This window comes from Pholcus phalangioides, unplaced genomic scaffold (genome assembly GCF_987345545.1).
Source record: "Pholcus phalangioides strain wild (caught in Gottingen) unplaced genomic scaffold, Ppha-v1.0 ptg000007l_1, whole genome shotgun sequence".
NCBI classification, from domain to species: domain Eukaryota; kingdom Metazoa; phylum Arthropoda; class Arachnida; order Araneae; family Pholcidae; genus Pholcus; species Pholcus phalangioides.
The window spans coordinates 15,607,732-15,624,944 of record NW_028301600.1 but is presented as its reverse complement, the minus strand read 5'-3'; the positions used below and the strand labels follow the sequence as shown (position 1 = coordinate 15,624,944).

The 17,213-nt window shown below is 36.1% G+C and overlaps 1 protein-coding gene across 1 annotated transcript in view; it reads right to left on the bottom strand.

Moving 5' to 3' along the window:
• The window catches only part of LOC149084966 (lipid droplet-regulating VLDL assembly factor AUP1-like), a 47,763-nt gene extending 36,600 nt beyond the window's left edge, over positions 1–11,163 (bottom strand). Inside the window, exons 1-2 of the mRNA XM_089232711.1 lie at positions 10,925–11,163; positions 698–835 (exon numbers count right to left, since the gene is read on the bottom strand). Of these exons, the coding sequence (XP_089088837.1) occupies positions 698–835; positions 10,925–10,965 (179 nt within the window). The 5' untranslated portion in view covers positions 10,966–11,163. The remainder of the gene's footprint in view (positions 1–697; positions 836–10,924) is intronic.
• Between the last annotated feature and the right edge of the window lie 6,050 nt (positions 11,164–17,213).

The window sequence follows — 17,213 nt, the reverse complement described above, 5'->3', positions numbered from 1 at the left end:
TAGGGTGAAGATGAAAATATGACTCAAAGAAAACCTCTTATCTACCTTATCTATTATTCTTTTTCCTTTCTCCCTTCTTCTAACATGCAGTTAGGTTAGGACAAAGTTGCCAGATTTATCGCTGATTCATTAAATAGAGATAATCCGAATTTCTTGCCAAAAGCTTGTACATGAAATGGTTAATCAGGTTTTACTGCAGTTCTAATTGTTTTGATGGCCTTTTGCACCTTCTAATATGGTATATTTTCTATAAATGGTATATCATTCTCCTAAATGGTGATATATTTAGAAAAATTATTAAGTATGCATTCCATTTAGCAGACTAGTCATGATGTCTGTGGGTCAGTAGGTTCTCGTATTCACTGGTACGTGGGACCAGTGATTTATTTTTCAATTCTAATGCTGTGAATTAAGCTTTCCAGGTTCTGGTGCTTTTTCCATATTAACAACTGCAAGGCAACCAACTTCTTAGGGATAGAGTAGTAGTGAATTATTATGTACCAGTATTACATATGTTTGCGCTGTCAAGAAAGAAAGCTAAACAACACATCTGCTAAGTAGCTAAACACACAGAAAAAACATTTTTGAATTTTCACCTATGTCTATAAGATTATAACTTAATGTTCACATTTTCTCACAAATCACAAAAAGACTTCACTAAATTAATTTCAAGTACATAATAAAGTATATACATTACCTCCTTTGTTCTGATGTCATTGGAAGAAAGATCAAAAAAGGTAGTACAAGAGAAGCAACCACAAGCCTGAGTAGTAGAAATAAAAATCCAAACGGAAAGTATAAAAGTAATTTATGGGAGTCTTGCTGATTGCGAAACCTGTAAGACATGAATCATAACGTCAGTACCAAAAAATCTGTTCTTTTGAAAAATCAAGATCAGGGCTTGACAATTGCCAGGTGGCGACCAGAAAATCTGTACAAGCATCTAGAATGTTCTAAATGCGGGTATAGAGTCTAAAGATGACATGAAATGTTGATTTGATGACAGTGCACTTTTTAACATGGAAAAAGAAAATATCAAGTTCTAGAAAGTCCAAAAATAAAATACAAATAATTTAGAACAGTTTTTCTTTAGCAAAGAGCTAATTCTCAAGAATTTTGGCTGTGTGGCACCTTATTTTTATTTATTTGTCAAGCCTTGATCTAGATAACAAAACACAGATTGACCATTATTTAAAAAAAAAAGATAAACGAGTCATTTTTCTGTAAAATTTAGAAAGATAGTTATTTCAGAAAAACTGAAATTAGTTACCAGCGTTTGAAATCATTAGTGGTCCATTGATACAAGACAACTGATCAAACAATCAGACCACCAAGGAAAAACAATATAGAGTTCCTCAGGACCAGTGTGTGTGTGCGAATGTACCCAACTGAACTTTTTTCTTCTCGCGGCAGGGTTGGTCTAATGTTGGTCCAGAAACCTGAAAAATCCCTTGAAAAAAATCCACCAAAAATTATACCTTAAAACTGCACGAACTCTCAAACAGTAGGCCTATGCTTTCTAATTGGGTTATTGCATTGTCAGTGTCTCGTGTTAAGAGAAATACAAAATTAAATCTATGTATTCAATGCTATTTAGATTATATTTTCCCCCATTATATTTTAACACATCACACGAGAGAGGGACTGAGATCTAAGTTCAATCTCATCTAACTGGAATTTAAAACTCTGCAGAAAGTTATCATTTGTCACATTTTTAAAATGGGCCAAAAAAATTGGTGTTCAAAAATAAATATCTTTTTTCCCTCTGATTCTCTTTGTCTGCTGACGAAAGAGGGAAAGAAACGGTGATAAGATTGCAACATACAGACAACGCTCGATATTGTGAACCTCTAATATATGAACATGTCTTTTTTTATGAACTGGTTCTCTGTCCCAAATAGCTAATGTTAAAATCTGTTCCATTTTACAAACTCTCATTTCTATCAACTCTATATTTTACAAACTTCGTTTTTCTTCCACTTTTTTTTTTTTTGGGGGGGGGGGGTCATTTCATTCTTCCAGTTGCCTCAGAGTTTGTTGTAATTAGAAGTAAACTTCAATTTGGATGTTCTACGCATCTTAAGAGTCAATCACTAACATACCAGTGTGTTGTTACACGTGGAAGAAGGGTTCAATTGTTGGCAGGGATGATTGTGAACTGAAGATGCATTGAAAACGTAATATACCTACTCTTTGTGCATTATGATGGGATAAACTGGTGGTTTCAGAAATGGTATGAAACATTAGGTTATTGGTAGGCCATTTTTAAGTTGAGAGTTAATCAAACTCTATTCCAGCCAATTGCTGTTCGTTTACTTTTCTTTTCGCAATGTGAACAGAACGGAAATGATTGTGCTTGACAGTGGATGAAAAAAAATTATTTTGAGAAATAAATAAATGTGTGAACTCTTACAAAGACAGAAATTGCCAAAACGTATGGGATTCAACAAATTACATTGAGCCCTCTAACCAAAGATCAGCAAAAAATTGTTTCTACAGCAAATAGTTCCAGCAGCATTCCACCATCTTGAAAATAGGCCCACTTCAGAAAAGTGAGATTCAAGTGAAATGTTATCCTACATCATAGTTTCTCAAACTTTTTGTTCCATCACCCCCAAATGAAATTTATCCATAGGATCCTTATACTAAATCTAGAGCTGCTACCGCCCCCCCCCCGGACCATTCCATCGCACCCTAGGGTGTGATATTGCCCAATTTGAGAAACACTGTCCCACATCAATTCCATCGTATCTTATATTTACCAAAATGTTGCATTGAAGCAAACAAAAATAAGTGATTTTTTTTATTTTTCAATAAAGGTGAATGACTAACTCATTTTTTATTTCCTGTATTTTTTTTTCAGTCTCTCCCATTTATGGACTTCCATTTTACAAGCTAATCATAAACCTGTACGGGTTCGTGAAAACGAGCGTAGACTGTATCATGCCAGTGATGCACCTAAGGCCAGGTTCAAACCAAACCGATACTATAATGATATATAATACAATATCCACATAGATATTGTATATACTTATATACAAGTATATACTTATATAATTAGAATATACTAATAATAAGAAAAGTGTGAATTTTCATAATTGGTAGTGCAACTGCTAAAGTTAAATTATGATTTTCAATGTTGAAAAATATCAGGCTAACTGCACAAATGATTCACATAAATGCTACATTGATAGAACACTATTTTCCTACGGCATAGATATACAGGTAATTAAATAATTTTATTAACAAAATAGTGGATTACCTATATTCAGGACAATAGGCATAAACTTGAGCCCATGGCCCGAGTACCCACCACTCTAATACGTATATATCCCATCAAAAACATTTCATGTAAAAAATGAAGACAAATATAGAGATTCTTTACCTGTAAAAATGTCCAAGTCAAATGCTGTTGTTAACTGTGACACTTTGATTCACAAATCACCAGGGTTGTAATTTTAGCCAGCTACAATTGGTTTAACCAGGTTGCTGACTAGCGGCTGGTTTTAACTGGCTAAAAGTGGTCAAAACTGGAGGGGGGGGGGATTGAAACTATTATAATCATCTTAAACTGATGTAGTAATAGTTTCAACTGTTTTCTTTCATGTTAAATTTCAAATTAAGATTGGTTTTTACTTTTAACAAGCATCAGAATGTTTTTTTTTTAAAACAGGGTTGCATTCACTTTCACCAGGTGCGGTTTGAACCATGCAGAAAAGCTGTTTTGACTATCCTGGTTGATACAAGTATGACTATTTTGAGTGGTTTACTACTAAAAAGGACTTAAAATGGTTGGAAGAAACAAAGAAACAGCAATAAATGTTTTCATTATCAATTTTTCAACGAGTAGTTTCTCTTAGACTTGCCACAGTGTCGTACTACCCTCTTCCCTCAGCAAGCAGGGCCACAACTGGTAGAGAGAAAAGGGGCACTGAGTTTTGTTTCCTATTCAAAATTACAAGAGGGAGACACCTTAATAGACTAGACCCCAGGTGACAGTAAATTTTTGTTTCTAGTTGTGGCTCTGACAGCAGGTTCTACAACTAGCCTATTTAAATCACTTAATTTTTCAAGAATTAAGTAAAAATACTTTGATATCATCACACATACTTTTATGAATTTTAATAAAATTGAATTTAACCCTGCCGCACAGCAGAAATCCTTACCCCGCCCCCAAGAAAAATTCTATATCTTATTTAATGGAGTAAGTAGGCTTTCTTCCAATTTTCAGCAGATGCAAAGATATTAGTTTTAGGATGAGTGTTTCTTAGAGAAATCAATTTTACAAAATATCTGGGTTTGTCAATGCATGCTAAAATAAAAGACACTCAAACAGGCGAGATATTTAGTAGTCAATGCTGCTTAAAAGGTTAAATTGTAAGAAAACAAATCCGGAATCAAAGTCTAAACACAAATGATATGTTTTTGACAGCTTAGGATACGAGGGTTTGGACAATATAGTAAAAACAAGTGTATATATTTTGATTTTTACTAAAATTGCCTTACCAACCCTGATTTGTATCAATAATTCTTTAAGATTTTGTTTATATAAGGAAGGCTTCAGTCCAATTTTATTCAGTCGACAGTAAATATATATACTCAAATATAATTAATATACATTTAAATATGCATACTTCATTTCTTCAGTCATTAATTTAATTGAGTTATTAAGGCAGTATCAGGTAACTACTTTTAAGAATTAATGGAAAAAAATTTGATGAGGTTTGAGTTTTGACCACTTGAAGTGGCCAAAACTGGCTGAAACTAGTATCAACTAGGCTGGTTTAAACTGGTTTTAACCATGGTTGACGAATTTTTGCCATAGGTGGTAAAAACTGTCCTGGCAAAAAATTGGTTTTTGCCATGTGGCAAAAATTTATTCCTCCATTTATGCACATGAGACATTATTATGCATTTGATTATTTTTATAAATGCAAATAAGATTGTGTTAAAAACTAACTTTAGTATAAGAATTAATAAATTTTTAAGTTGATGAGATTTTGCCATTGCTGGAAAAAACTGCAATAAAAAATGTCTGGACAATAATGGGTTTTTTCCAAGCATCAAAAATTGATACTTCATACATTTTTTTTTTCTAGCATCATTTCAGAAAATAATTGTTTGAAACACAAACTTTGGTTCAAGACCTATATTAGCATGATGTATATATATATGCTTATTAATTCTTATCAATCAAAAAATGAGCATAAATTATGTTTTACAAAAGTGTTCAATACGTCTCATACCCCTACCATTCACACAATTGTGTTTGCAATGAAAGTAACAAGTTTTGTCTAAAGTAAACCAATTCTTTTTAAAACAGACAAAGTACAGTCATTGGTGTACGCAAAGGGAAGGGGTACAGCCAAGATAATAGTGTTATTTTACAGGAAAAATGTTAAAAACTCCCTCAGAAGGGAAAAAATTTGAACCCCCACCCCGAGAAAATCCTGCGTACGCCTATGAGTACAGTAATACCCTGAAGTTCAGATAGGTGGGACACTTCCATGAGATGGGTGAGACCAGTGACAACCAAGTAAATCAGGGTACAGTTTTCCATAGAAATACAGATATTAGTTAATTGTGAATTTTAAAAAGAACATCAGTCTTTTTCTTTCTTACTATAACTATAATGCTATGGTACTCTTCCACCGGAGCTTCATAAATTTAACTTGTGTTGTGACTGCAATCCTGTCCAGTAAAAAAGACTATTGAAATCTGAATTTTCACTATGAAATCTTGTGCAAATGAAAATTATGTGTTAAGCGCTTTGAATGTTTTGATAACATCGCGACCAATCGGAAGAAATGAGCTGCTCATGTTTGGAGGCACGGAAACAAATTTCAGTCATGAATTGAAGTTGATTGAAAGTTTCAGACCAGGTGCATTGTCATCAGAGAGCAATACATTAAACAAATTATTTCTTAAACTTAGCATTGGACTTCAGGTATAAAATTGTGACCTTCTCTTTAAAAAATAATAGATACCAAACAAGCCTTGAGATTCCATTCCAAAATCTCAGCAAAGTTTTCATCTTTAGCCTACATACCATAACATCTCAAAAATTGGTGTAATTTCATTAAATATAATGTTCTTGATGGAATAAATTTTTTTTCTTGATTATCACTTAATGATTTTTACTATCTCAGCAATAATCCAGTGATTATGCTCGAATTTCAGAAATGTGTATTTTTCACAGAAAAATCGCATAACTCCAAAATCGTGCAAATCAGGGTAGTGTAAGTCAGGTTATTACTATAAAGTGAAACCTCACTGCAAGGAGAGAGATGCTTGATATAACAATAAATCATATAATAATAACGTAGGGTCCTTATAATGAGCATCGACTGTATCTCTATTTATTAGTAAATGCATTTTCCACCAGATTATAAAGTTGATTGTTGGAATGATTTGCAGTCTCAAGTTATGTATAATACATTTTATTAACACAATGAGTCAAATGTTTTTTTGTCATAAAATTATTTTTTCTGTTTCTACCCTTGTTTTTAACAGTTTTTGCTACTGTCCTGGCAAAAAGGCAAAATGCCCAACCCTGGTTTAAACCACCCCTGGTTAAAACCAATACAACCCTGCAAATCACTCCAGGGCTCTACACCTTTAGCTGAAGAACATTTTGGGACTTAGCAATAATGCAGCACATATAACAACTTACCATGTTATGAAAATTAAGTCAATGCTGTAAATACAGATATCCTTACATATAAACAGTATTTAATGGAATTTGATTAATGGCATGAATAACAGAACTTGACCACGGTCGACACATTCTCATGCTGCGTAACTGTCAAGTCCCAAAATGTTCTTCAACCCTAGGTGTAGAGCCTTGGAACGATTTGTGAATCAAAGTGTCACAGTAATTGTTATTAACAGCATTTGACTTGGCTCTACATCAGATACAACTTTTTACAGATAAAGAATTTCAAGACTTGGCTTCATTTTTTACATGAAATGTTTTTGATAGGATTTCACTTTTGTAAATCCCACCGAAATTTTTTTTTTTTTGTAAGTACCACAGTAATCTTTTTTGACGTTTCATACTTTTTAGACACCATTTTAATATTTTTAAAATTATATTTTGTTTCACCATACAATGCCAAGTGCACGAGTTGAAAGGCCTTCTTACTATGATGACGGCATGATCTGCATTTTAAAAGGATATTTCAGTAATTTTTCTGTCGTGACCCTACTTTTAAAAATATGTCCAGATTTTTCCCAGAGGCACATTTATGGTTTTGCCGCCTGGGGCTGCACAAATTTTGCCACCCTTTTCCCCTTCTAGTCTGATTTCCTTGACCTTCCCTTGAATTCGCCACCCTGTTCGATAATCCACTCCTGCAAATATAACTGTGTCTCTAAGTCACTCTTTTAGTCATTTACATACTTGCACACTGTTTTGGTCAGTCACATACTTACACAAGTTCTAGATCATTCTTTTGGTTGATCACTGACATGGTTCCTTACATTATGAGTCACACTTTTGATTATTTACACATGCTCTGTTATTTTTTTTTTACATGCTTTCACACTCTCTAGGTTACTCTTTTGATCATTTGTACATTTACACATGCTCAAGATCACTCTTTTGATCATTTGTACATTTACACATGCTCAAGATCACTCTTTTGATCATTTGTACATTTACACATGCTCAAGATCACTCTTTTGATCATTTGTACATTTACACATGCTCAAGATCACTCTTTTGATCATTTGTACATTTACACATGCTCAAGATCACTCTTTTGATCATTTGTACATTTATACATGCTCAAGATCACTCTTTTGATCATTCGTACATTTACACATGCTCAAGATCACTCTTTTGATCATTCGTACATTTACACATGCTCAAGATCCCTCTTTCGGTCATTCACACTCTATAGGTAACTCTTTTGGTCATCCACATGCTTTCAGACTCTTTAGATCAGCGTTACTCAACCGCCAAGCTCTAACACCTCTAACACTAATCACAACGATGTTTGTCAGTGAATATAGCTTTGATAGATATTATTTGAATTTTAGAGCCCCCAAAATCAGGAGGCCATAGACAAATGTCATACTTGCTCATGAGTAAATCGGGCCCTGCCCTTGTCATGATGAAATGCAAAATGATCTTGGCATCCAACAAAGAATTTTCTGTTATGAGTTAGCACTGATATAATAATTACAGAATAATTACCATAAATCGCATGCCATCTGTTACATTGATGTAGGCTATGGCATATGTAACTTTCTTTTTTCACGCTTCAATATGAAAACCCCAAAAAAACAAATGCAAAAAAACGTTGAAGAAACCCTGACAAAACCCACATATTAGCTGACCCTGCCACACAGTGATACGTTGATCATTAAAAAATCCTTCTATGGAAGAATCGCTGATGTTGACTCAGCCATTTAAATGTTAAGTGATAAAGTTTTATTGCCATAAAAAATAATTGAGGGAACCATGCCTACAAACATTCAAACATTTTTGATATGCTGGTGCCTCAATTTTTTAGCATCCATTTGATAAATCAATATTTTTCTGAAATTTGTATGCCATCCTAATTTTATTTTCTCATATAAATTTAATAACTTATTTTTTTAAATTAAGGCCAAATTTTTAAAATGAATCTACAGCCAAAAACTGAGTTCTCAATTTACGCATTTCAGATCATCTTTCAATAATGGGCCATTTCTCTTGTGATTTTTGCATGCACTGGGGATTACACTGACCCAAGATTATTGTTTTTTGCAATATAAAAAAATATATATATTTCCCCCCCCCCCTGAAAAAAATATACTGTGTTTCCTCTCACATTAAACTTTTGCCATGTCTGAAACATAAAATCCCTTTTTTATTGTTGATTTATTGGATGGCATGGAGTTTAGATACCCTTCAGAAAGTCGTCAAATATGGCAAATTGGTAACAATTATTTTCTCTGTGCTTGCTTGCTCAAACAGGTTTTCGTAATTCAATGCCAATAGTAAATGTCTCGGAGTGATGGTAAGCCACAGCGAATAACAAGGGATCACCCCATTAAAAAAAATGCTTTTATATTTATAAATTTGATTATTTTTTGTTGATTAATAAATTAACCTGTTATTCCACATCACATCATCTGAGGCTGATCGAAGGTTCTCAAACGAAAGCTGTATTGTCGACAAGAGACGCCGCCTCTACATTGTTGCTTACGTTAAACAAAATGGTGTTTAGGTGACAGAAGAGCTATGGAAGATATGCTGATGAGATGTGATCAGTGATTCTTTGCTGTCAGCAGTCGGTCACATATAAGGCGACGATGAGATCGTCTGGGTACATTTGCAGTTTGATCAGCCCAAATCACATACTTCTACATTTATTGGTAGACTCTACCTGGGAAGTTTGGAGCCTGCAACCATGGGCTAACTCTACCATCATCTGTCTATCCTGATGTCCAGTCCGACCTTTACCTGATTGTAAGACACAAGGGATTGGTTGACCGTCTAATGGATAATCATCTGCTGGCTCGAGGGTATACTGATCTCCAGAACTGGACATTACTACATAATTCAATAACTTGCTGTGATGTTAAATTTCTATTAGTTTGTCAAAATTTAAATGTTAAAATGCTGTCAATTAAAATTAATTTCCTAGAGTTCAATCTCGACTCTTATTGTGTTGGATTGCTCTGTGATACTCATTTAGATCTTAGTTGTGACAAGCGGTTCATCACACCAGGACTATGATGCTGCGTGTGAGGGTGAGGATCCACAATTAAAACATGCCAGTGTGAACAGTCACGACAAAACATAAGGATAGATTGATTTTTTATTACTTATATTCAGGGGTGAAGAGATCATGACGAAATAAAAATTGCATCAAATATTATAGCTGTAGCAATTTTACGACATATATGCATCCTTCTATATTTCATTTACATATCTACCAGGGTTTAAGTTATGGTCAAATTTTTCGCAAAATGCGAAAGAAGTGGTAGCCACTTTCGCAAAAATGCATACAGGAGATACGGAACGAGTAGACATCCAACCATCAATCATTACATTAGCATTGTAGCATTTTGCTAAAGCTTTTCCTGCCACTTTCGTTTTTTTGCGAAAGGAATTTTTTATCTAGCTTAAACCCTGATATCTACATGCAGATATGTTAGCGATCGGACGAAAAGTTTTCAGCATTATTGTATTGTTGAACCTCGTGTTACTAGTTTCCATTGTACAATTAGTACCGCTGTGTATTCTGCTTGAAGTCTCATTACAGCACAATTTTTTTCATTGTTTTTAAGGTGTGAATTTACTTCCGTTGAGCCAGAGCTGTGAAACCCTAAGGAATTTATACCTCTGTTGGATTTTATTTCTCATATTCATGGTTTTTTAATGGGTAGCACCAGTGTACCTTCCATTCAATTCCGTGGATATGAAGCAGATGTGGAATTGAATACGCTTTGCATTATTGCAAAACCAATACCCATTGGATTATTTCATGACATATCCAGAACTGCTCTCTGCAATGGAGGATAAACAAAACAGCATGGCAAAAAAAAAAAATATGTTACAGGTCAGGTTTCAAGCCTTGTGACAAGCAAAGTGTTGGCACCCATAAGGGTGCTTAGTCCATATTTCCCTTATTAAACTAATTATCTTAAAGATGAAAAGTCTTGCAGTCGTTTTTTTTTATATAAGTGAATTTTATTGATTTCAGCAATTTTTTTAAAAGGTGAATGAATGAAAAACATATCTTAAAAAAATATTAGGGTATCACATACAAAATGGGGAAAATAAATTCATGATTAAGAGAAAGTTAGAGAATTTCTAGATTCATTTATACTAGAAATAAAAAATTTAACTGAATTTACATAAATTTATGATCAAAAATTATTCTTTTTTTTGACATCTTTGAAAATTCAATTTGAAATCATGACAGACCTGTACAAATCGAACATATTTCCAACACCTGATGAGCTCATTCTTCAACTTCTTTCAAGCAGCCCAAAGAAAAATAAAAGAACTGATATTTTAATTTCCTCAAAATATGCATTCAATTAATAATTTCATTCGAATATCATCTTAACTGACATCAGTTTTAATTCATGGTTAACGTTAGAGAAGATTAGTCTAAGTAACTGTGAATTACAACAACATATTATATTTTTCACAACTTGCAATGAAATGGATTTCTTCAAAGCTGTTATCAAACTTTCGGCTTTATTCCTGCAGATATGCGTGATCTGAAGATGGATGACCATATTTTATTGAGACAAAATGCTCACACATGATTCAATTGACCATATTTGCTCGAGAGAAATTGGGATTCTAAATGCGGTAAAATACAGGACATTGCCAATTATTTCCAAAAATGATGCCAAAAGTAAAGAAAGTTGCCAACTCATGCTAAAATCATAGAAAAGTCGCCAATCGGGTGAAATGAAGAACCACTTCAAAACTTCGAATTGCAGTAAATTAATTAAAATATATGACAAATATGTGAAATAAATATTCTTATTTGTAGTCGTAATTATTGTAATGTAATTTCTGAGTTGGGAAGATAATTTTAATCGTTGACTTGAAGAATGAAAGTCAAGTTGGCTTCGTTGAAAATACGTGAACAACCGACACATTTTTACAAAAAAGCCGAGACAGCCAGAAAAACAGAAACAACCGGGACTGTCCCAGATGACTAGGCTGACCATATTTCCTCAAGAGAAATAATACTGGGATTTAATATTGGGATTCCAAATACGGGACATCACCAAAAATGTCGCTAAAACTGAACAAAGTTGCCAAATATTGCTGAAATTGCAGGAAATGAAGGATTACTGCAAATTTCAGTGGATTAAAATGAATTCCACGAGATAAAACGTTCACCAAGACATGTGGGAAATTAATATTCTTATTTATAGTTGTAATTATCATAATATAATTTATGAGTTGAAAAATAATTTAATCTTTGACTTCATAAATAATAAAAATTCAAGTAGGCTTCGCTTAAAAACGGGGAAAACCGGGACACTTTTGCCAAAAAGTCGGGTCGGCCAGAAAAATAGAAAATACCGGGACTGTCCCGGGAAATACGCGACGTATGGTCACCCTACAGATGACCCATATTTCCAGGTACATTTCCTATTTTCAGGTGATTTCAACTACTTTTTTTTTTAAGATCTCGTTATTTCCTGTACCATTTCCAAATTCTAGAATTACGTTATGATAGTTACGGGTAATTTATAAATTGGAAAAATAATTTCAATCCTTGATTTCAGCTCAAGCTGTCTCCTGACGTCATTTTTTGCCAGATCAGTGGTTCTCAACGGATGCTCCCTGTTCACTTCCCAGGGTATCCGTGGCTACTTGAAAAAAATGAAATGGAACAGTAAATTTGATGAAGTTAAAAATTAAGCCATCGAGGCTCCGCCATAGAAATTATATAATAAAAAGGGCTCAACGAGTGAAAAAAGGTTGGGACTTGAGAACCACTGTTGTAAGTCATAGTATGTTGCAAAATTGTCGTGATAAAAATAGTCATTATGTCCATTTTTAAAACGTCAAAAATGACCATATGCAAATACTTTCACTTTTGTAAGATAGATGGTGCCATTCGAGGAGAAAAAAAGATGAAGAGCTCACTCACTCTGACTACACACTCGGTCAACCCTAAGTTTACGAACTTGTTCGTTCCTGAAGTCCGTACGTAAGTCGAATTGTCCGTAAACCGAAACAATTTTTTCCATAAGCATCAATATAAAATGAAATAATCCGTTTCTGTCACCCGAAGTTTTCTAGCGTGAATTTTTGCAGCACCTCCTATGTATAATATAAGACTGATGAAAATTATAAAAAATAATAGGTTACACCTCCTAACCAGATCATGGTCCACCGCTCTATCTCAATGAAGAGATTTTAGCCAGGTGGTTAAAGAAGACCTGGGCCATGCTGGAAGCTGTACATGTATGTGTTGTGAACCTAACGTGAATTTTGTTTCTGTGTAATGCTTGATATGCGTAGTGCTGCCATATGCCTTTAAATTTGCTAACTATAAGTGAAGTGCAGTGATTGAATAATTGTATCGTTTTAGGCCTGTTGCAATCTGTGGTGAGACTTTTCAATGGGAAGATCAGCTTGTATTCGCTCCTCGAAGTTGGGAACTATAAAAAACCTATTTCATCCAACCACCACTGTGGGGTTTGAACCCTGGTCCCGAGTCTGTCACTATGACCACGTGACCACCACGGTTGCAACATCAATAATATTATATACTGTATATTATATAGACATTATATACTATATATCGTATAAATACGTTATAATATATAAAGAAAACTCTCTTTCATTTATATTATACTAGCCATAATACCCGGCAATGCCCGGGTTTTCTTCGATGATTGAAAAAGTGACAAACTATTATAAAGAAAAAACTATTATACTAAATACTGGCAGCATTAAAAATAAGAGGCAAACCATTGTAAAGACATATACATGTCCGAAACGCATTGTCTGAGAATCACGGTAACGAAAGTAAACATTTCGAAAGTGATTGTTGAGGCCCAGGAACCATTGTTACCCGACATTTTTTTTGCCCATTTCGGGCATTTGCCCAGATCTGACGAACTATTAAAGTAGCCTATCGTTCAATCCCCCGGTCTTGTTTGGTATATACAGGGCGTTCATATTTAAAAGACGCTATTTAAAGTAGACTACAGGCGAAACCAGTCATCAGAAAAATGTGAAATTTTGTGGAGGACTTCATGAAGTGATGGGAATCTGTTTCAGGGTGGAGGGGGGGGGGGGGTTAGTGGCACATGTCGCCACCACAGGACGTTTCACTTTGAATACCTGTATTAAACATGTAAATTTATGTGATGTCACGCACCAGCTGTTATAAAACCTAGAAACATTCGTGGAGATCTTGTTTCTCAATGTGTTTACTGCTCATAATGACGAGATTACGAGATCACGCTTTCTTGGTCAAATTGTTTTGCCAAAACAGCAATTCCGCCGTAACTGCTCTACGGAAATATCGGACTTGGAAGAGGATTCGAAAAGGTTCAATGAATGTTAAAAACCTTCTGAGTATGATGACGAGATTTGAAACCACAGGATCGTTGACTGTTTGTCCTGGAAGAGGATGAAAACCCATTTCTATAGATGCAGTTCAGGAGGTTTCGCTTCAGGTGGAAGAGGACAGAGCTTCGAATTCTCGTGGTAGCACTAATGTTAGGCGTGTAGCACAAGCATTGGATAGGCCACGTTCAACTGTCCATAAGATCATGCGGAATATCCTCCGATATTATCAGTACAAACTTTCACTAGTGCAGCGGTTGCTTCCACATGATTATGACGCTCGACTCCGGTTCTCACGGCAGTTTCTAGCTTGCGTTGAGGTCGATTCAAAATGGCCTTGGAATACCTTCTGAACAGGCAAAGCGCATTTTCACTTGGATGGTGCAGTCGATACTCACAACTGCTGAATTTGGGAACCAGAAAATCCGCACGCTATCTTAGAAGTTCCGTTGCATTCACCAAGAGTGTGGTATGGTGTGGATTTACCGCATCATTTATTCTCGGTCCCTACTTCTACGGTGCTCTCGTGAACGGCAGTTCGGTAAGCCAAAAGGAAAAGCGGTAACTTTGAGTCTCAATCTTGTTGGTTCTGTGACATGAAGAGCGAGAGGTGATTTATTCAAAACTACGCCAATAAATATTAATAATATTATGCAACTTACAGAGCTCCAAAAAAAACGTTAAGCATTACGGTGTTGCTAACCTTAAAAGTGAGATGGTTCTGCTAAATCTCTCAACCATCCCGTCATATTCCGGATGAAGCGGCGTAGTTTGCATCTTTTAATTTCCTAGAAGCCTTTCCTAGCAGTTTTCGCCAGCATGGCGAAAACTGCTGAAGTAAAATTTCTTCCCTGGTCAGGGATGAAACAGCATGAGCACTCGAATCAAAACACCTAATTTTTCACTAAAACTTCAGCTAGCGTCACTGCTCTTGATCAGGAACGGGATACGTTTCCGACTACTTGGTAAAATAGTTCATTACCACAAGTATGTATTTGTGACCATCGTGGGTTCTGGGTAACGGTCCGAGGATGTCCAGGGCGATTCTCTTGAACGGCGCACCAACGTTGTAGCGTTGAAGATGGGCGTTTCGGAGGACATTTCGAACAGCGCAGGCGTCGCAATCTTGCACCACTTTTCCACATCGTTTCTCTGGACTTGTTTCAATAGAATCGTTCACGGACCTTCTGAAGATTCAACTTCAGTCTTTCTTTAGAGCTCGTGTGCGCTTAACGGGACAGTACATGGACGGTCGGACCTCTATCTTTGCATCAGCCAGCTGTTGAAACCTTCGTATGGACAAGCGGAGAGTGACATAATCTTTCGATAAGGATTTACTTGCGAGTAAAAGGTAATCATTATTAAAGTACATATTGAAGGATTCGCTTTTATCAATTCCTTTTACTTCAATGGTGATGCTTCTACTTCGACCATTTTCTTCTTTTTATTTATACGGCCCAGGCCCGTCATTTGGGGGGTCAGGGGGGCCGTTGCTCCCCGGCTTTTGAAAATACACTAAAAATGGTATATATATATATATATATATATATATAGACATACTTGAGTACATGTTCTTTGTCCCCCCCCCGGAAAAAGTTGAAATGACGGCCCCGATACGGCCCATGAACACCATCGACATAGTTGTAATTATAATAAATTTTATGAGTTGAAAAATAATTTAAATCCTTGATTCCAATCTACACTGGTGTAAGAAATTAAGAGAATTTTCAGACTTGGTCGAGTATGTCTAGAACTACTGTACCGATTTTAAATGAAATTTGATATGTACATATATTGATACAATACAAAAGAAATAACCATTCAATAATTGTAATACATACGCATGATCGTGCGTAACACTCGTTGGAGTCGGATGGTATGAAACAGCGGTTGCAGAATAAACAAAAAAAATGGGTTAATAGGGGATATGGTCCCCTATTACAGATATACAGGTCTCGCAGCGTGATTTCATACTTGAAATAAGGCAGTTTATCATTTTCTGTGGCAATTGGTCCCACTCGTTCAGCAACGCTTTTTTCATTCCCTGGATGGTTCTCAGAGGGGGGTTGCGAGTTGCAATTGCCCTCCCCAGAGCGTCCCAGACATGCTCTATAGGGTTAAGGTCTGGAGATCTGTCTGGCCAATCCATCCGGCGAATATCCTCACTCTTTAGAAAATCGTCGAGCAGAAGAGCTCTATGTGGCCTCGCGTTATCGTCCATTAAAATGAACTCAGGGCCAACTGCATCCCTGAAAAGGCGAACATAGGTCTCCAAGACCTCATCCCTATACCTCACACCAGTCACAATGCCTCTTTCAGAGACATGGAGAGGTGTGCGGCCATCCAACATGATGTCTGCCCAGCCTATTAAACCTCCTCCGCCATAATGGTCGATTTCGCGGACATTGGAGGGTAGGTAGCGGGTCCCTGGTTCTCTCCAAGAACGTACGGCGAGAATCGGTGCTTAGGCTGAACCGGGACTCATCAGTGAAGAGAACGGTCGCTCATTGATCCATACTCCAATCTCTATGCTCTCTGCACCATGATAAACGGATTCTCCTGTCCGTAGAAGTGAGCGGGACTCAAACAGCAGGTCTTCTTGCAAACAACCCTCTCTCATGAAGTCTTTTGGAAACAGTCACCCTTGATACACGGGTTCCTCTGGCTGCATACAAGTCACGAGAGAGCTGAGAAGCTGTAGCACTCCTGTTACGCCTCACTATAATCGACAAATGGCGATCTTCTCTGGCCGTCGTGGCTCTTGGACGACCTTGCCCAGGCTTTCCCTCGATGGATCCGGTATCCTGGAACTGTTTCTAACTGTTACACATGACGCTGGGCGTTAAATTGAACTCTCTACAGATCTGGACTTGAGATTGGCCTGCTTCTATCCTCCCCACAATTCGCCACCTCATTCCATCATCTAAACGTTGGTGGTTACTCATTTTTACTGTTACAATTTGAAATTAACCGATTGCTGCAAAATAACACCAAGAAATTCACCAAGGTGTGCTAGCTAACGAAATGCGTCTTAACTTACGCGCGTTTATAAATCCTGTTTCTCTACTGGCTCCGGCTACACACACGTGTACGCTTACGTATTTGACGTACAAGATTTGCATTTTTGTCTAGAAGCATTCAGTTCAGTTCTTTTCATGAA